Source organism: Schistosoma mansoni, chromosome W (genome assembly GCF_000237925.1).
Source record: "Schistosoma mansoni strain Puerto Rico chromosome W, complete genome".
NCBI classification, from domain to species: Eukaryota; Metazoa; Platyhelminthes; class Trematoda; order Strigeidida; family Schistosomatidae; genus Schistosoma; species Schistosoma mansoni.
In genome coordinates this window covers 31,328,271-31,349,714 of record NC_031502.1, presented here as the reverse complement: position 1 = coordinate 31,349,714, position 21,444 = coordinate 31,328,271, and the positions used below count along the sequence as shown (strand labels likewise).

At 32.1% G+C, this 21,444-nt stretch overlaps 2 protein-coding genes across 2 annotated transcripts in view; one reads left to right on the top strand and one right to left on the bottom strand.

Annotated features, from left to right (window-relative positions):
• Smp_153480 (putative cation chloride cotransporter) overlaps positions 1–9,526 on the top strand; it is a 43,039-nt gene extending 33,513 nt beyond the window's left edge. The window contains exons 14-17 of the mRNA XM_018789370.1: positions 93–216; positions 2,206–2,381; positions 3,745–4,281; positions 8,173–9,526. Coding sequence (XP_018654820.1) covers positions 93–216; positions 2,206–2,381; positions 3,745–4,281; positions 8,173–8,460 — 1,125 coding nt within the window. The 3' untranslated portion in view covers positions 8,461–9,526. The remainder of the gene's footprint in view (positions 1–92; positions 217–2,205; positions 2,382–3,744; positions 4,282–8,172) is intronic.
• Positions 9,527–11,032: 1,506 nt separating this feature from the next.
• On the bottom strand, positions 11,033–16,336 carry Smp_153490 (GDP-mannose 4,6-dehydratase; the record flags this gene model as incomplete). The annotated part of the gene is made up of 9 exons (XM_018789369.1): positions 11,033–11,167; positions 11,557–11,653; positions 12,750–12,867; positions 14,331–14,573; positions 15,691–15,883; positions 15,919–16,031; positions 16,068–16,152; positions 16,186–16,230; positions 16,265–16,336. 9 exons carry the CDS (start codon positions 16,334–16,336, stop codon positions 11,033–11,035), a joined length of 1,101 nt encoding a protein of 366 aa, XP_018654819.1.
• Between the last annotated feature and the right edge of the window lie 5,108 nt (positions 16,337–21,444).

Genomic DNA, 21,444 nt, shown 5'->3' with positions numbered 1-21,444 from the left:
AATTTTCCAATTTATTACTTATTAAAACTGATCACTTTCCTTATTGTGATATTTCATGTCGATTATTGTTCAGTATTTTCTTATACATATAGGATATTTTAGCTAGGATTTGGAAAGAACGTAAAGTAAAAACATTCAGTTCATGGCCAAATCATATCCATTCATACAGTTCCACAGAGTTGATCATTAATAATAATGATGCCCAAACGACAAATGGTGAGATAATACTCTTAAATACCTATTCGCTTCGTTTTATGTTTGTTAGAGAGATAAGGTGTTTCTTTGATTTATGTAGTTGTAGGAAAGTATTTAGTTCTTACATCTTCATTTTCTAAGGAAACCGCTTGAAATTTCAAGTTTTCCATTAAAGTGATGTCATTTAGAGTGAAGTTCACTTCTTTGATACTTATCAGTCGATTAGAATGGATTCCACAAATAACAGTTTGCGTAACTTCTTTTATGAATAAAAGTCCCACAAAGCCTATATTCAGGACCGTGAAACCCTAATACTCTGTGCGCCGTTTTAAAAAATGTCAGTTAAATCCGATTGCTTCTTCAAGCTTTTGAAGTAGTAGTGTGGTGTATGCTACTTATGGTGACAGATATAAATAGTATTTAGCTGCATTTGGAAGTGAAATGCCTTCCAGAATAACTTTGAATTAAAGATAACTGTAGAAGAAACAGAGAGCAATCGTAAGAATCAGGAAGTGTGTAAAGGACAACTGAAAGAAAATGTGAACATTTAATGTATGATTTTCATATTTTGTGTCAAGGCACTATGTAGTTTTGCATAATACCATAAATTGCTTTTTCCCACCAAGTTTTCGCTCACTAAAGTAGTAGTACTAGCGATTTTAAATTTCCCTTTTCTGTTTTGTTGAAGCTTACCTATGTCGCTCCTTTTTAACATTGATTAACATTATGTGTTAACTAAAATACGAGAATTATTGTAAGTGTTAGAAACTTATTTTAAGTCAGTGGTGTGAATGGTTTTCCGGAAATATATCTGAGCTAAGTAATTCATTGGAAAATGGCTTTTTGTCATTTATTTGACTGTATTTAGGCATCAAGAATTGTGGAACTCTGACCACTTATAATCAGCTGGTTTACATGATGTCAGTATAGGGTTGTTGAGATCGTTGCGTTTCATTAGAATCATGAACTGGTCCAAATTAAACCATTATTGAAAACGTGGAAGCGCGGGACAACCATTTCGTCCCCCAAATGCCCTGGTACGGCCGAGAGTGGGGAGAGTCCGCTCTCCCTCTCGAAATGCTCTCACATGGTCACGCGTATATAGCCTCTGACAGGGAAGTCCCACTCACTGTCTTCTCGTGGCGGTGGTGTTGTTTACGAAATTGAAAGGACGAAAAGCGAATGTCCGGCGCTTTAACCGGGTTGTCGGACACGGCGTGTCCACGTAGGTGGGTTGGAAAAGCCTGATTCCAAACCAATGGTGCACATGGGCTCCAGTATCCTAATGGAACAAATGGCGTATGAATCAATCGTTTGTCACCGGTTACCATGGGACTGCATCTCCTCACGATGCTCCACTGCCTTGTGGATCAGATCTTTAGGTCAAAGGCTCGGGGTGTGGTCCCCTAAGAAAATCACCTGCTTCAGTTTGGCAACCTGTTCAGTATCGCGGCCCTCACACAAATCGAATGAGATTTGTGCGGCGCATATGTATCTGGTGCTTCCTTGTACCAATATTTATGTGTTTGAATATAAATATAAATGTAAATGCTCACTAGTGATTAGCTTCAATATTGATTTCCCGGAGTTCTAGTTAGAAGCAGTGATCAGTGAAGTTCAACCCTGTTGGGTGTGAGGGAGTTATCTACCAAAGACAATGGAAAATAGTCGCTTAATATCGTGGATTGATTGCAGCTAGATATTAACACCGTCGGATCCCAGAAAAATGTCTCAGAGTCTGGGCGTTTGCGTCCGGCTTTTAAGACGAAAAGGCTGTCTTGTGCATCCAGGTTTCGATCGGTGATTAAACATTGATAGGTTTATTGTTTAAATGGTTTACATGTTATGAAAGCGATCTTCAAATAATGGTAATCTTCACAATCCTCTAAAGCACGTATATCGGTCTAAAATAATACAAGTGTGCTTTTCACAATTTTTCACTGAGCTATTCATCTTTTACAGAATAAACAGTTGTTATTTTTATGTCTTTCAAATAAAACATTTTTTTAGCTTATTTAAACAGCAGTGAACTATTAGCTAATTTCGGTTCAGTTCCGAATCAGGATTCAAATTCTATTTTTGTCAATCACAATAATGCAGATAATCAATTTTTTACCGACCATCGTTCTGGTCGTCTTACTTCACAAGAATATGTTAGCATTATTCGAGAAATTCTCAATATGGAGGTAACATCTTTTTCTAAATAGTTGTCTTATTTTCTTTTTAAATGAAATCTACACTACTGAATTATTCAAGTAGCTAAACATACCCAACAGTAAACAGCGTTTTCCGGCTTGATATTTTATTTAGTAATAATACCATTTATTAATATATATTGTTTATTTTTACTCCAACCGTGTATTAGATTACTTTTTTGTAGTTGTTTTCATTTTTTAGTTTTCAAATAGTACTGTAAATTGTTCCAGTGAAGTTTCATGCCACTGGTTATAGTATACAAGTATTGAGTTGAATTTAATTTAAGCCTAGTACATGTAAACTAGTGTTAATGTTTTACTGAAATAGTGATTTGAATTGGTAACAGCCTATTTCACTTATCTTTCATCATATGAAACCAAAATAATGTGTAATGTTTATTGGGTAATGATTATTTTTCAATATTTTTCACCTTCATAAATTACTCACTTTCCTTCTCGTAAACTGAGATTAAAATTGCTTTATATCTTTCTTTCTACGAACTAATTCTTTCTTCCTGTACTTTTTTCTTTATACATAATCTTTCTTTTATATATTACTACCATTGAAGTAATTACTTCTACAAATTCAGTGTTCATCTTGTGCTAATGAGGTGTGGCAACGTGGACTGATGCATATATGTGCCTGGTTCTGCGTTGTAGCTGACCGTCCTACTTTCCTAAAATGTTTAGTATATCAATGCACACTGTTACTGGATATTCAGGCAATTTATTTATAAATTCGATTCACGCAACGATTTCATTTTTACGGTTGACATTCATTTCCAATAAGTATTTTAATGAGTGCATATTCTTGAAATTTAGGTAATTTTAAAGATGAATATAGATAATTTTCAATTAACATTTTTTGTTAGCGACTTTTTAGTAGCTGAAGACGCGGTTTATGGTATTTTCTTAGTTTGACATGATAGTGAAAAAAATGACAACCTCGCCTGTTGTTTCTTGACCTTCATTTTCACTGTTCTTTAGAAACTCATCCTTGAATGAATAATTCATACAGTTTTATGGTAAGATCTGATGAGGTATACTTCGGTTAGATACACGACTAGTCTACTTTATGTTATTCACTTATTTAGTTTTAGTATTTATACGCTAGATTTGTAATCTTTTTCAAGTCTATTTTCACATGATTGCTTCGAAAAAATGGTTATTGAAATTATATTTCTAATATACCTAACCTCGAACGATCGTGATTTGTTTTCACATGGAACATTGTAACGAACTGGAATCATTGAGTTTGGTAACAATTATTACTATGTATATGATACTGCAAAAAGTAGATTTTACGTGTTAACATGTTCATATCTTCTATTTTCTTTTTTACAAATTTATTTAGACCAATGTTGTACTTGCTCGAAATTTCGATAGAGTAATTTTTGATGAAGGTATGTCTGGTTGGGATACAACTCGACGTTATTTCCGAAATATTTTTCATACAACTAATCGTTCTCAACGACTAAATTCAAATTATAATAATGGTTATAATGCAGGTACTGTAATGGATACTACTAATTCAATGCATGAAATTAATCCATATATAGTAGACACTTCAAAAGCTATATTCTTTGATATATGGCCAATTAACCTTCTTGAATTTTATGGTGGGACTTTAAATCCACCATCATCTTCATCATCACATGAAGGAATTTACAAACAAGCAATTGATCGTACTGGTCTTTTCCTCTTACAACTTGCCTGTTTAGTCGCTAGATCACCCTATTGGCGTAAACGTCGTCATCCACCAAAACTACGCGCATTTTTTCCACAGTTACGTACAATGAATCAAATGAATCCACCTAATGGGGAAGTTGTTACGGTAATTGACAAAGCACGTTCCCAATTATCGACTTTGTTGAAAAATTTACGAATTCCTGTAAGTCAACAAGTTGTTTTATAAGCAAATATTTGTGAAGTATTTTTAATTCAGTGCAAATAGTTTGTACGTTATAAAGTATTTTGTGCTAATTGCTTCAGTTAGTGTCCTGATGTTATGATTTCTTTGAAAACTGATTCGAGAGGTTTTGTGTTTAACCTTTCGGGTTCATTAATTGATAAGAGATTTATATGACCCGACTAATTTTTTTGTTTTTCTCCTGAAATGGTCGACCGAATTGTTTGTATTTTGATTTGTTTTGCATTTTCTAGTTTTTGATATATTTAACTTGATATAGTGGATGGTTTAAAACATCTCTCTGCCCCTCTCAGTTATATTACGATGATGTGCTAATATAACAATGAAACTATTCGCGTTATATGAGATCCAGGATTCATGACCCAGAATAGAGAACCAGACTAGCACTAGATAATACTTTATTTTACACAGTTACAAGCAGTCACACTCAGTGTGTTCAGAGGAGAAATCAATTAGAGGAAAAGAAATCACTCATATGATCATCAGTAGTTTAAGTGTCTTTTTGTCCACACTCGGTGACCAACTATACTTTATTTTCATTACCATGTATCATGACTCAGAAATGTTATAGTACGTCCATACTTTTATTTTATCGTACAAAATCACCCATTTTTATGATATTTGTTAACTGGCATTCACACACTTGTTCGCTTTAACATTTACAGGTGGATTTCAGTCATAACTTTTCTGGTAACATGATTTCAATGTAGTATCATTAAGTTCTCAAATTCTACTGTTTGGTGAATCGTGATAGGTTTAGGAGCGTTATTTATTGTAATAACAACCATATATGTTTCTTAGAATATTGTTTCAGATAGATTTATCGAGCGTAATACGAGTAGAATGGAAGAAATTTAAGAACTGAACTAATTTTTTGTTCAGTTGCTAATCATAGATAGCATGATTTCTTCTCCAGGATTTATAATAATCTAATATTTTTATTAAAAATTCATTTTATGGTTTTGTATTTTGCATCTTACTACAAAATTTCTATTTTCTTGTAACATTATCTACATCTGTTAAGTTCAATTTGAATGTGAATGAATTTTACATTTAAAAATACCATTTGATCTGTTCATTACATAGAATGAATTTTTTTTTTAAAAAAAACTAATAACAACATATAAGAACTTTCGTCTTAATTAGAGCGAATAGTTTCACAGTATTTGAGCGCCGAGTTAATGTAAGACATTAAATAGGAAGAATATATTTGTAAAATCTCAGCGAATGAATTTGAAGTAAATCCAACGTTTTGCCTGTCAATCTGGTTCAAGATTTTTCAATTAATTTCTTGGACCAGATTGCCAGGTGGAAGGTTGAATTTCCTTCAAATTCATTCGCTGAAATTTCACACATATATATTCCTAATAACAACATAGTTCTAAGAAATGGTCAACACACCATTCTGTATTTAACTGTTGAGTATTTAAGCTGCGCAAATTAAAGTACACATTACAAAGCGACAATTTTTAATCCAATGATTATTTTTTTATCACTTATATAGTAAACAATTAAATTAAAATTTGTAATATTCATCATTTCAACATTAAAGATTAGTAATTAGAGATTGGTAAAGTTTCAATGCAAGAAATGTTTTGTATCTTGTTTAATCTAATAAGCTATTAAATCCATAATTGCATCTTGTTCAAATTTTTAGACTAATTTCTCTCCAAATGTCTATTTATTACCTTAAATTTTTCTGTTTTATATTTAATATGACTAACTAAACATATTTGATAACCGCACATACTAACACACTTTCATAGAATACTTACAGCATATTACAGCCTGTCAATGAAGAACTCTAGAAGTATACCTTCACGGTGGTTCGCATATTTTCCCATATTTCTATCTATTGGAGAGAGAAACGCTAGATGATTACTACTAATATGTATAAGCAGGTTAATAATAAAATCTTTCTGCATTTTAAAAAGTAAAGTAAACAATTAAGATATTTTCGATCTTTGAAACATCTTTAACTGGAATAATCACGGACAGATTTCTAAATGCGTATTCTTTGCCTAGTTACTATTGTTCTTCTAAAGCTGAATTGTTTAAAGCATATAGCTTTTATTATTATTATTATTATTATCATTATTATTATTATTATTCTCCCAAATCAATACATCAACATAATTCCATAAAATAGATGGTTGTTAGTTTCGCGATTTTTCTGCAAATAAATTGAGACTCAATAGTATATTTAATTATAAGTTTTATTTTAAATCATTATTACAACCTGTGTAGAAATTCTTATTCTGATGTTCTCAACTAAGGAGGACAATAAAACCTATACGATTAAAATTAAAAACTTGTGTATGAGTAACCCTAAACTACAGTTTTGTTTTATTCATATTACATTGAAATGATTTAAAATATTGTTTATATTGTTATGGTAACCATGGTAATTGAAAATGTTTTTTTTAAAAAAAACCTATAGAAAGTTTATACTCTTGGAAATATGTTTTTCATTCAATTTAATATTAAAACAATAAATATACAAGTTTGACTGAAATGTAAATAATAGTAATAATAATAATAATAATAATAATAATAATAGGTCAATAAAATCAATAATTTTGTAATAAAATTAATGATAAGATACATAAAAGATTAATAGAATAAATAAAAGTTTAATTTTTTTTATTTGAGAAAAGAAAGAAAGAAAACCGCTTAGTGTATTACAATAAACATTGTATATAACCTAATTTTATTGAATTGTGAATTAAGACTATCTATGTAAACAGTGTTAAAATCAAACACTTACATGAATAATAATAATCATTAAAAATTTGATATAAAATAAACGATCGCTTTCGTCATAATTAGATAAAAATAATAGAATCCATGGTATAGTACGGTCGATGGTCTCTCATCATGAAAACATCACTGTTATTGTTCAATTTTTTAAAACCGATTCAACAAAATTTCAAGTTTCTACTATATACTCATGATATTAGACATGTTTAAATAGTCTATTAACTATTCTTTATTTATTTGAACAGATAAATATTTGTAAGATTGGGCACCAAATACATATGCGCCACACAGTAACAATCAGGCCAGTAGTAGTTATCATTCATTTATGTGAGGGCTGTGATGCTACCTGGGTGCCTAAACTGTAACACATGGTTTTCTTAAGATGCCACACGCCGAGTCTTTGATTCGAAGGTTTAATACACAAGACAGTGGAGCAACGTTAGGAGATGCAGTCCCACGGTTGCCGGTGGCAAACAATCGGTTCATACGCCTTAGGATTCTGGAGCCCATGTGCGCCATTAGTACTGACCATTCAGATTGTTATACGTTTTGTCGCCTAACATAATCGGTAGTTTGTTAGTTGAAAGAGGTCATTTTTCAAGGAAAAAGTGTCTTACGTTAGTTATAAATTGGATACAAAGGATCTATCTTGTGGAGTTGAAAACCCTTGATTCCATACCATTGGCACACATGGGTTCCAGAATCCTTAAAGAACACATTGCGTATGAGCCTATTGTTGGCCAGTGGTTATCATGAAACTGCATCTCTTAACGTTGTTCCATTGTCTTATAGGTTAGATTTCTAAGTCAAATGTCCGGAGAGTGGTCCCCTTAGAAATCCATCTGTCTTGGTTTGGGCAACCGCGAATTATCCTAGAATACGTACAAATTGAGTGATAATTACTTTGTTTTGGTGTACATGTATTTTAGTGACCCTTTGTACCAATGTTTATGTGTTTAAATAAATAAATAAGGTCTCCAGTTATCAACATTCAGTAATTCTAATTTGTAGTATATTTACACTAGTTTTCATACTGAAGAAAGAAAGGACCATTCATATTTTTGCTTAATGGTTGTTATTCTTTGTTTATAGGCGGAAATACATCTGGTTGATATGGATAGTTCAGTAATGAAAAAAAATTCAATGTTGAAAAATATTGATGATAATACTAATGATAACAGAAGAATAATCTATTTGAACCAATTAGTTCTGTCTTATTGTCATCCGAATACAACAGCTTTATTTCTTTATTTGCCTAAACCAAGTTCAGATTTATCATTAGCTGATATTTATTTGAATCAATTGAATATACTAACCGATACGTTACCGCCAACATTGTTAGCTCATGGTTTACATGAAGTTACATCAGCTGAACTGTAACGATTAATTTTGTGTTTTGATATGAGTTTGAAAATGAGTGAGCAACAACATACTTGTATTTTTCGATACGCATTATAACAATAATTTGATCCATTTTTTTACTACTATCTGGTTGTTTTTTCTCTGATTGAATTGATTGTTATCTATTTGTGTGTTTGCGCTTACACATGTATCCCTTTTTGATCAATACAGTTATTTTTACTAAGTGTTCATGCCTTATTCACTAGTTTGTTAACGCAACAAGATTATAGTTGCCTTCCTTCAGTATTTTTTCATGTTCACATTTCTATCTGTGACTAACAGTTCCACAGTAATTTTTATTGTCAGTACTGAGATTCAACCAACTAATCAGTACTTTATTAATAAAGTCATAAAGATCTAAGATTACAATGTGTTTATCATCAGATCAATAGTCAAAGTACTGCTTTTTGTTATTCGTATCTTATTTTACTAATTTAATAATTTCTCACACATTCATTGTTGGTTGTTTGAGGCCTAAATTTGTTAGAATGAGCAATGAATGAGAACAGTTACAATTCTTTTAAAAGAAAAACAGTTTCTTCTAAATGTTCATATTTATCATTACTTCAATACATGCACACACACACGTAAGTCATGATTGTCAACAGTCTGTTCATGTTCTGATCATCAATACAGTGTGTTTCGTTGACCTAATTACTATTTATAAATGAATTTTGATGAACAAGTTTTGATAAATATAATTTCTTCAATTATAAATAATGACGATCAGAGAATTAAAAAAAAAATGGATACAGACACCAATATCTAAATAACATGCTGATTCATGAATTTTATTAATTGTCTTCATGTACTCAACCTATTTACATTTAATCTCGTTTTGTTTTTCACTTCTTTATATCATCACATTTTGTTTTTGTGATTTTAATAAAGTTTATGTATTTTGTGTTTTAATGGACGTGTATTCATTTCATTCTTCTCATCAGAATTTTCTATTTTGGTCAGCTATAATTTCTTTTTTTTATATATATAATTACGATAAATACAAATATAAACGATGACAATTGATTTAAACATTTATTATAACAAAGATGTTTGTTTTGTTTTTGCGTAAGCGGTAGTGTTAGTTATTAACAATAACTGCTGTTCATGATACAAACTATTTACTTGACATATACTCTTGTTAATTTATTTTGTACATAGAACGATTAGACCACTGAATCGGCATCACATGGTTTACATTTCATACTTCAATTAGTTTAGAATAATGCATAAAAGTCGTCCATTAGCGTGGATGATATGTCTCACGCCTGACACGATTGAATTCATTAATCATAGCTCTTTGTATGAACTAAGGGGATCATTGCTCGTAGTTAGTAATTAGCGCGTGGTTTTCTTATCTTAACATAGTCGTTTGAAGGTTAGGCGCTGGCTGCGAGGCTTGAATGGATCTTAAATGCGCATTGTTGGAAAGTCATATATTAAAACATTACAGCTATCTAATACATCCTGGTTTTACATGGTCGTTTACCCAACAAAATACGTCTAGTGAACTTAATTTAACTTTCACATCATTAAATCAGGATTAGAGTCACTCAGAACTTAACTTATGCATTTGTATACTGAATTTACAGATATGTACAGAAGTTTCGACATGTAGCTAGCAACTGCACTCAGTATGAATGTAAACATAATATCAGTGTAAGTTAAACTATCACACCATTAATCGGCATACTTCTTGAAATTTTCTACTTTAGACTAAACTATTCGAGATGCAGTGAACTGTAGTAATCGTATGCTGGAAAGCTAGCTGCCGGACAGTCAAACTACACTGGATTACGTAAGGAAAGTACAGGCCTATTTATTTACCTCAAAAATAACTCCTGAGGGGTTGTGGTGAAATATAAGTAATGATATTCTGGTAAGATTTCATGTGCTGCCAGTACATGTTCACTGAGACTAGTTATTTTTTAATTTTTGGGGAATTCTACTTTTAGATATAAACCTGAACTTTTCGCTTCTGTCTGTACCATTATCATTTTATTCTGTGGTATCACTCGTTATTAGTACACCCGGAATTTTAAAAATGCGTATCGCTGTATTTCAGACTTCAACTGAATATACCTGTTTCTCAGTGTTTGTGCTGACAGTATTACTCGAACCCACAACCTATCACTTGAAATGCCGTGCTATTCACTACTAGACTACTGAGTCTAAAGAACAAATAACTTATTCAAATGATATGGTGCTCATTCTTAATGGTTTCTGTTATCATATTGATATTCAGCACTGAATTTCGGATGCTAGGCTGATAGCCTCAAAAGAAATTTAAGTTACAAGTCCCAGAATATATCTCCACAGTAAATCAATCGTGTAAATACAAGTAAATTACCAGGCTAATTCCAGTCATCGATTTCATATAGAACAAGTCTTAATTGTGGTTTCTTTTCCGAGAGAAATGACGTTTTTTAATCGAATAACACGAAGTGAAGACAATAGACAATTCACAGAAAACAATTTTTATGAAATATAATAGAAAAAAAATCATACAAACAAAATTCAGACTAAATTGGGAAAGCAGATTGAAAGTTAGTTAAACAGGAGTTTTACCGGACTCTAGTAATTTCATATCTTCATCCACCATCAGCTTAACAAGTTCTGTAAAACCACAAGTTGGCTCCCATTTTAATAATTCTTTTGCTCGAGTGCAATCCCCCAATAAGAGATCCTGTGAAAAAATTTACTAATGAGTGCATCATGACTAGACCATTCGTTTAAGAAATGTTTTCTCTACACAAAATCAAACTTCGTACACGTTTTGCTGACAGTATCTTTCCTTTTTGTCAGCTTGTGTTTTTCGGAATATAATAGAAACACAAGAACATCTTTATTTAGAAGATACTGTATATGGAAATAAGTGAGTCCTTTAGTCCAATGTACAGAACAGACATCGAAATCACTACTCATTTTATTATTTGAGCGACTGAATGACCTTACCATTTGCAAATATGTATATAATGAACTAGTGTAGAAATAGATAAATTTACTATGCGATAATAAATTAGCTGAACAAAAGCAATAAACCGATAAAATAAACCTATGAAATACTATACTTACTACTTCTGCAGGACGGAAGTAACGTTCATTGACACGAACAAGAACATTCCCTGTTTCTGAATCAACGCCAACTTCATCAATACCGGTTCCTTTCCATCTGATTTTATTTAGAAACCATTAATTTCATGCATTAAAAATCGCTCTCAAAATGAGTGATTAAACAATAAAAGTAGTTCAACGGAAATGAGCACTATGGCCATTAAAAAACACAAGCTATATGACTATCAAGAACAGTTTTAGAATTCAAATGTCACCAATACACAACTTCAAGGATGTACCTCAAATAATATGATGCAATTTCAATTGTTTGGAGAATCTAAATATCTAAGCAAAAACCTACCATGAGTATCTTACTCATTTGACTCACGATGACCGTATTAAAATAACTAGTTGGTTTATCAAATATTATTAATAAGCAAATAAGTAAAGCACTTCAACCTTTTGAATTTATATCGAGAAAGATGTAATCCAAGGTAATAAGAAATAAAAGCTACATGAAAATGTTAACATTAGGTTGGTAGTCGCCGAAGAAACTGTGTTTTCAAAGCCGAAACTATAGTTTGAACGCTCGAGTTTTAAAATGATGCTATACAATTGCATGCGTGATGAGCTAATAAATATATAAGTCTATAGAATCACATGATAGTGTGTTTGAAGATTACTGAATCTTTTTCTGTTTAGAAATCAAGATTTGTAAAAGTACACTGTAAATTAGTAAAGGGAATTTTGAAAAGATGCTCTTTCTTGTTGATGAGCGTCACTATTTCAACAAACCATAAAATATTCCACACATTAAATTAGAAGTTAAAATAGTTTTCGACCTACCATTTCGCCAATTGGTGGTATTCACTGATACGCTTATATACACTGATTTTAAACTCCTGTCCAACTGATCTGGTTTGGGTACATAAAGCGACTTGAGATAGATTATGTGAACCTTTACTCGTATAATCTGTCATTACTTATCATTTTTTAGAATTATGAATATAAAATTTGTTCAACAAATTAAAGTACTACTATAACTTTACGGGCAATTGGATGACGTGCAGAAATATCGTGTTAGATATTTTTATGGTTATCGCTTAGTTTATAACACGTATTAAACACCTAAAATGAATACATGAGTAGAAATAGAAATTCAGAACATTAAAAGCTTATTAAGATATATACCTAATAAGTATATATGTACTTACGTTAAATGGATTCCAACATGCTCAAAAGCCAAATTGGTAAATTCACGTACAGAATGCTTTTCCCCAGATGCAATAACGAAATCCTCCGGTGTATCACGTTGAAGCATAAGCCACATAGCTTTAACATAATCACCAGCGAATCCCCAATCACGCTCAGAATTTAAATTACCTAATTCCAAAACATTCTAGATAGAAAAAGAAACTATATTAAAAAAAAGTCAAATAACAGAAGCTATCGATACAGAATAAGATGAATTTGGAAAGTACTCAGATATGTAAATAAGTTCTACCAAAGCTTGCAACCTACAAATATGAAGTTTTTTCGATTACTGCAACATCGAAATAAGTAAGGTAATTATCTTGAAATTTAAAACGATGCAGTGCAGCGCTATCTTAGCAATACTTAACATTATTTAAGGGACATAGAGTAGCAAAGCTGCACTGTCAGCGCCTCTAAGAATCAACGCGAAAGATGAAAGGTTTCACAGTGAGTGAAGTGTAAAGATGTATTCAATCTAAAACTGATCGATAATATTGGTAAACCTAGATATAATCCAGAGTTGGGATAGGCACTGTTACTGCAGAAGATTTGTATAACTATGAAACTGGAGAAAAAAATTCCTTAACGATTAAAAATGGTAACTAACAAATATTGTTAAAATTAGATGTTTTATTCACCACAAGCCCAGAATGGTATTAAAAGTTAATCCATTATATTTGACGTATTTACTGAGATAAATAATTTTAGTTGATGGAGTCCACTCATATCTAGAGAAAGATTTCAAATGCAATTACTATTTAGAATATGAATGAACTATGTTGAATTTTCACTCACATATGAATAATGACGAGAATGTAACCAGTTGGTCTACCTTACAACCTTTCCGATAGGCCTATAGTTCCTACCTTAAACCTTTAGTTTGATTTCAGAACCACCAATCTAATCAACTTTAACCTTAAAGGTTTGTATTCAATGAAGTACCGATTATCAGAAAATGCTCTCCATGGCATTTAAAGACCAAGATTCATATACTATTCCCTTTTTCAGAACCCTGGATACCACTTATATCACTGTGTTGTAATCAGGGCATTTTATTACTTCTAAATAGTCATATCGCATTCATACACATTTCAAACACAAAAAACTGGCTTTTGTAGAAGTATAGCTATATTGACACGGTAGGTTCAACTACTATGAAATATGGTAGAAATGTGAAGCCATGAGGCATTATCTTCAACTTCTAGCAAACTTGGTGAACCAATATTTATTTTTCTTCTTATTCATTTTGTTTTTTTCCTATGAATCATAATTAGTTTTTGATACTCTTCTAACAATTATAAACCGCTTGATTTTTGATCATGTTTGGAATGCAACTAAAAGGAGTTATTAGTATTAGAACCGTATATGAGGTATGAATCGGTTATGGCTAATGTCTAAAGCTAGAGTGTTACTTCTTCTTGATGTTGATATACTTCAATGTAATTTGAACTTATTTTCCCGGTTCCATCGAAAAACAGAATTGTTGCAAACCATATACATGCTATTCCCATTAGATGTAAATAATTAAAATATTTAATTACTTGTTGAAAACAAAACTTTTCTAAAATCATTCTGAACACATTTGAGATGACCAATCATATAAAAAGATATTCTAACCTGTAGACCCTTCTTAATTCGTACAACTGCGCGTGTAATTTTCCGAGTAACAAACGTTTCTCCTCGCCGAGGGCTTTCATGATTGAATAGAATCCCGTTGCATGCAAACATTCCATAAGACTCTCGATAATTTACCACAATCCAATACGCGTACAGTTTCGCAACGCCTTTGCCGAACGTACAGAAGAAAAATCAATTATTACGCAAAATAAACCACATGTATATTTCTATCAAATTAATTACTTATATCACCATACCTTTATAAATACTGATAGCTCATTTTCTGTGAACATAAGTCCAGCAAAACCGCAACAAATTCATTCAGTCCTTGATTGTAATTCACAGGAAAACAGTGATCGATTGAACACTTTAGATGATATAGTAAAAATCGGTCAGTGGTGTAAGATGACTAAGTTTCTATCTTTCTTCGAGTTTTAGAAATTTTTTCCTCCACTCGATACATCTCTTTAGGTTTATTTTGAATCGTTTATCACTGTTAATCAACTATTTGTACTTTTTGATGTTTTTTTGCGATTACATTGTGTAAGCCAAGTTGGCTTACGTGAGTAATAGCGAATACATATAGGGTTGTATGAATTTCGAAAAAAAATAGAGCAGGCATAGTACAAAGAGGTAACTAAAGAGCGATACGCAGACAGAACCACTCAAATACGTTTTACATCGCCGTACAAGTACATAATAATCGATAAAAAATGACTCAAGATTTTATGATGATTGTTATCAATCTACTTAAAGTACCACTAGCACACTGTAGTGTCAATAAATGACCAATCTCAGAGCAAAGCTTAAAATGTCAAGATTAGTAAATGAACCAAACGAAAAATCTATCGAGGTCTACAATTATTCCGATAGTTTGCTCATACAATGGGTTTGGAGCTCTTTGTTTTTCTAGCGTACAATTACAACTTAGTGATTACACAAAGGAACGATACGAGCATACAAAGACTGGACTTTTTCAGCTAAAGTTTATCTAGTCTTATGAACGTCTACGGTTATTAAATAAAAAAAGAATGGCCATCTTTTTGAACGAACACAATTTGCAAAAGCTGTTGGATTTTATGAACTCAGAAAGAGATGAGATTTATTTGCCTAACGAAGGCTAATACTAACTTTGTTATTTTACTTTCGTAACCATAGTATTGGGTTCGGAGTTCTTCCGGTCATCAGAAAAACGTAAAGATACAGAATTTACTGGGTTTTGAAGAGAAAGGTTTAATCTTTTATGATGTTTCACAATATAAAAAAACTGACTTCGAAACTTACTGTACGGTGACCTCGGGTAAAAAGGCGTTTTCTCACTTTGTGGAGTTTCCACGACTTTCCCATACAGTTCACTGCTGGAGGCTTGATAAAACTTAACTGTTTTTTCTAATTTACATGTTCTAATAGCATCCAGCAAACGTAAGGTACCAAGAGCAACAACTTCACCAGTATACTCACTAAGGTCAAAAGAGACCTAAAATAGAGTTAAAGTTGAATAAGAATACAGACCTTCACATGGGACTGAGCAGCTAAGTTGTATATTTCATCAGGCATTACTTTACTGATTACTTTGATCAATGAAGAACTATCAGTCATATCACCATAGTGAAGAAAGAATGTCTCTGTTAAGGTTACATGAAATAATTTATTCAGCGTACTTTCGCACGAAAACTTGTTCTTTTCGTAAATATGGTTTACCCTACCAGTATTAAATGTGCTTGATCTTCTTATAATGCCATGAACCTAAAGACGATTCGTGATTTTAAGGATTGTTACTATATAATTCATTGACAGTAAGAACTCGGCCAAATAAGAGCCATCCTGAAATATCTAATTCGAATTTCTTCGAACCAACCTGTCCTGTTATTCCGGTAATCAACGCTACTTTTCTCTTGAGGCCATCACAACTCACACCGTTATTGTTCATTGCCAAGCTATTCAAAGTTTGACTTGACCTTGAATTAGAGTGAAAACAAGTACAATGAAACACTTAAAGAACACTGTAATTGAAAATATTAACTGTTTTTTCACAAATATATCGAACTTTCAAGAGACTAATAACCAGGTTAAGAATGCTCTAAGTGGCTATATTCTACACGAGTGTGGCGGTATCTCAGTTGACCGGATTTTATTTGGAACGCTTCGACAGATAATGCTTCAGACACGTTTTGAGATAAGGAGTTCCAGTCAATGGCAGTTAAAAAGAAAGTCGATGGTCATCTGACAACCAGTTTGTTCTGGACTTGTGAGCAATTTTGTATTGTCCTTGTAAATCCCCTATTTCAGCAAACAACGAAAGAGACTGTATACCAGTTGAGTATCATCAGAAATCTAAAAGCCGTAATAAATTTACTTCAAGTCTTTAACTTTGACAAAGGAAGTATGTTTGGTGAAACTAATCTCTCATCATTTGCAGATTTGTGACACTGTGCATCAACTTAGACGAGATTCTTTGGCTAAAGTTTCTTCATGTCAAGTCTAGAACGTCTTTGTATAGACAAGACTAAAAGCTATAAGTATTGACCAGTGTACTCAGAAAACTTCGTGACTATTTCGCAGTGAGATGAAAAGCTTTTCAATTCTCTAGTATCGACGACTTTTGGGTCATTGTTTGCCTGGTTAACTAATAGCCCACCGTTATTCATCCTGTATGTATCTGCACTACTGTGACTAATATGAATCACAATGCATTTTGAAGCATTTATCGGCAACTGTTGAGTAACGAACCATTCATATAATTCTTGCAGGTCATATTTATTCATTTACATTTAAGACCGATGAACCTAAGATGAACTTCATTTTCAGATCCGTATAAGAAATTTGTATGCACGCTTAGAGGTTGGAATGCTTAGCGATAACGTAAGTCTTCGTATGTTAGCCGAGTGTGATGAATTTCCCACTATTTCTATAGGTACTCAGCATTCTAATGCTTTTGCTGTAGTTTCTCCGTTATTACGTTGGTTTGTGTTTTACGATCACTATATGGAACTGTGGTGTTTGAATGAACCAATGATTCCCTTGTATTGATGACTGTTTTTATTTTGAATTCCAAATACAATACATTCGTTCGCGCTACTCTAATACTTCTTGATTAAATTGTGTTATTGCTGGGATTACTAGTTCATACTATAATTCAAATACTTCAAATCATCACAGGAACATATGAATTGTAGGGTCTTTTATAAGGCCCATGTCTTTCAGTTCATTGTTTAAATGACGGATTTTGGAAAAGTATCCGCACATGTGCAATTTAAGAGTCAAATTTTTCATAAACTTCAAACTTTTTTTAAGTATGGGGTTTTCATACAAATGAATTCCACGTAACTCAGAGAAATCCTTTGAACCTCCAGTATTTTTTTTACTTTTACCGACTGCTTGTTATCCTTATGGAAGCTTTTTTTATAAGTCATGTGTCTTCGCTTATTCCTCACTTCGTGCAATTACTGCTGTGTAAATTTCACCCAAACAATCATTTTTCAGCAAGAAACTTGATAGACGTTATAAATATAGTTGTCTCTTAAGATTCTTTTCCTATCTAATGTAATAAATTGAAATATTTTCGCAATAAAATGGCTGGTGTATTGTTAAATATGATGTTTACAAAAATAAATCAATAATTCATACAGTAAAGAAAACAAATCCTAGTTAGATATTGATTTCAGTTAAAACACGAATCTGGAAGATTATTCATTTGACCCCGTATTGTCAACGGTTTTGTGAATTAAAGACAAACAACTAAAAAAGTACTCATTTTTATGAAGAATTTATAAGAACATTGTATTACTTGTGGTCATAGGAATATGATAATCGAGTCACATTAAAAAATGGACACTGCGTGTAACTCGTAAAATATTTAAGGCTACACCCGATTCGCTGATCACAAACTATATTTAAGTAGCGACACTAGCCATTGACACTATTTGATGACTACAAACAACAAAAGCGTCATCTAAAACTGGCATACAGGAATTTTAAAGGACAGCATGATTTATTGACAGTAAATGTCACTAATTCCTATTAGAATATGCGCAAGCTTAGAGGATTCACACAAAGTCAAGTAAGGATGGGAGGGAAATTCGAAGGTCAGAAGGCCTGCATAGGAACTTTATTGTGACATTACTAATAAACCTTATGAATATAATAGTCCTATGTATCTCTTTTGTTTTTATATCAAGTATGTAATCAAGCCAGTAAGGTAGCATTCACTTTTCGAAAGTTATTACAAAGTAGGTCTACTCACTGCCTTATAAGGATAAACAACGACGTGACTTCGACATAAATCATGGAGAGTTTGCAATAATATTTCAGTCAGACAAATGCATTGAATCCAGTCTTTTCGCTTTATCGAATAGATACACTCATAAACATCATTCAGTAGTATTATATCATGGTGTTGAATCTGATATATTCGTCATTTTTAAAGTAAGACAATCATAAATATGTGACTAGATTGTCCTTCATGACATGCCTAATTCAAATTACACATAGACAACCTGTAGGTCCATCTGCAACATTCCTTTTTACTCGAGTACTGGCCAGTTTATGACTAATATACTATTTATTGGCCGGTCATGATTAAAAATATTTGGAACACTGAACTCAATCTCATTACTTCTACGTGTCTCTGGTAGTAAGATTGATCGCCCAAATCTTCAATTTGCTAGGTGTTTTCAGTTTGGTAAAAGCGGACGTGAGCATTTCAGAATTTGCTGGACTACACTCCGTTTTAAAAGTATGTTAAATGTTATGAAAGTTTTAGCATAAACATGTGTGGTGAACCTTTAGAAGAGGATTAGGGAAAAAATTATCCAGAGACAGTAATTGTCGTGACATGCTACTAATAAATTAGATTGAGTTCTAACTTTTCTAATTTTAAACATATATATAATGTCATTGTGATTATTATTTGAGTCTCGACATGCAAACCAACTATATATCAAATTTAATAAAAATACACAGATTGTAACGTTTATTTTGCAGTAGACACTAAATAGAGCCTACTTAAGGTCTATTAGTGGAAAGGATAGGAATGTTTATTAGTCACTTTTCGAATACAGGCTTACTGAGACATTTCACTGCATTGTAGTTGCATACTAGATGATTTATAGGAACGCTAATAATTTTGTGAAAATGATATATTGCTAGTATAAGTTTTTGTTATGGACATAGCTGCGAATGTATATATGGTATCTGTGCTATACGTTCTAAATTACCCATTCTTGAATACGGTATTTTAGTTCACAGTAATTGCAGGCATAATGATCTGATCGAAATTGAAGGTGTTCAAAGAAGGTTCACTAAAGCTGTTTTGGGGTATTCTGATAACAAAGACTATCACCAAATATGTCAACAACTCAAATTAGAACCTCTCTGGATCAAATTAAACTTTATCTTTATCTACCGGCTTATTCACGGTATTTCCTACTCTTCGGTATCCACCCCTTCATACTCTATGATACCGTCCCATAATCTACACAATAAGGAAAATATTCTAGCGATTGCAAGATCCCACACAAATTTACGCCAGAACTTTTTCGTTATCCGCCACTCAACCATGTGGAACAGACTGCTAGTAAAACTACGTTGCAGTGAAACTATAACCCGGTTCCGGAGTCTCCTTGATGATTTTCTTTCCGAAAGTGGATTGCGTCACCTATTGAATATGAACGTGCTTAATAATGATGTATATAAACAAGGTCCGTCACCTATCTAATTGACTGAAGAGCAAAGTGAAACCTTTAAAACTTTTCACGTCTATTTCCTTTTCTTTTTATTCATCCTAATATATGAAGTTTGTTTATGTTAGTATTTATAGTTATTACTATTATTAATATCGTTATTGGTCCCTCAACACATTAGATATTCTACTCATCTCTTCTTGTCCTTCCAGACAAACTTTACTCTTTAACATCCAAAGTCTATAACTAAAAACCAAAAAAACGCTGTTACACTTAGAAGAATTAACTTCTCAGATTCATTTTATCTTCACCACATATATGAAACACATAGAAATTTATATTTGATTATCCTTTGCAATTAATTGTGACTATCATAGGATCACTCTAAATTATTATTGCACAGATGTTTATACTAATACTCGGTTTCACTATGTATACTGTTACATAAATCTACATGTATTTATTCGAGTGCACTAAAGGATTATTATTACTTTTTTTAATTGTTGGTTTACTTCGGAGGTCTATATTCAATAGACTATTATTATCATTGTTGGACCCTTTCACTAGATGTTCATTTCTTTTCTCTCTCTTTTTTTCTTTCTAAATAAATATTATTCTTAAGATTACGTTACGCTCAAATCAACTTCTCAGACTCACTTTATCTTCACTATGCATATACGACTCATACATATTGATTATCCTTCGCACTTAGTTGGGACTTTCATAGCATCACTCCAACTTATGACTTCATAAACACTTATTCTAACGTCATATCTTACAGCAATAATTAGTTATTTACTTATTAATTTATCTTATTTTATTTTTATTTCTCATTTGGCGATACATACATAGTCGTTTGTTCTTGTTCTGTGTTCATAAACACGCTTATTGAACTATTTACGTATTTCGCGTCTCCTTTATTTCTATTTCCTTAGTTTCTTTCTTTCCTTCTTTAAAATATTTCAATATTCTTCTCCATTACACAGAACCTGATTTATTATTATTTTATTATTAATACTTTATTTTTTGTTTCTTTTCTCTTTTTCAAATATGGCAAGTATAATGCTAACCTTATCGAAATTTGTGTATTATTAATTTAATCCAACATCATTCACGTGCTTGTTCTGAAATCAGTATTTAACAAGGAACGTAAATGGTAATAATGGTCATAATAGCAATAGTTGGAAAGAGTGTGCTCGAAAAATCAGACGTGAGCTATTTTCTATATTCTTAGAGTTACGAAAAGATGCAACATCCAATTTCTAATGTACATTAGCGTGCTCAGGTACTACATTTGTGGATGAATATTTTAAGATAGGCTTTAAAAATCTTGTTACTCACGTGACTACCATTGGGT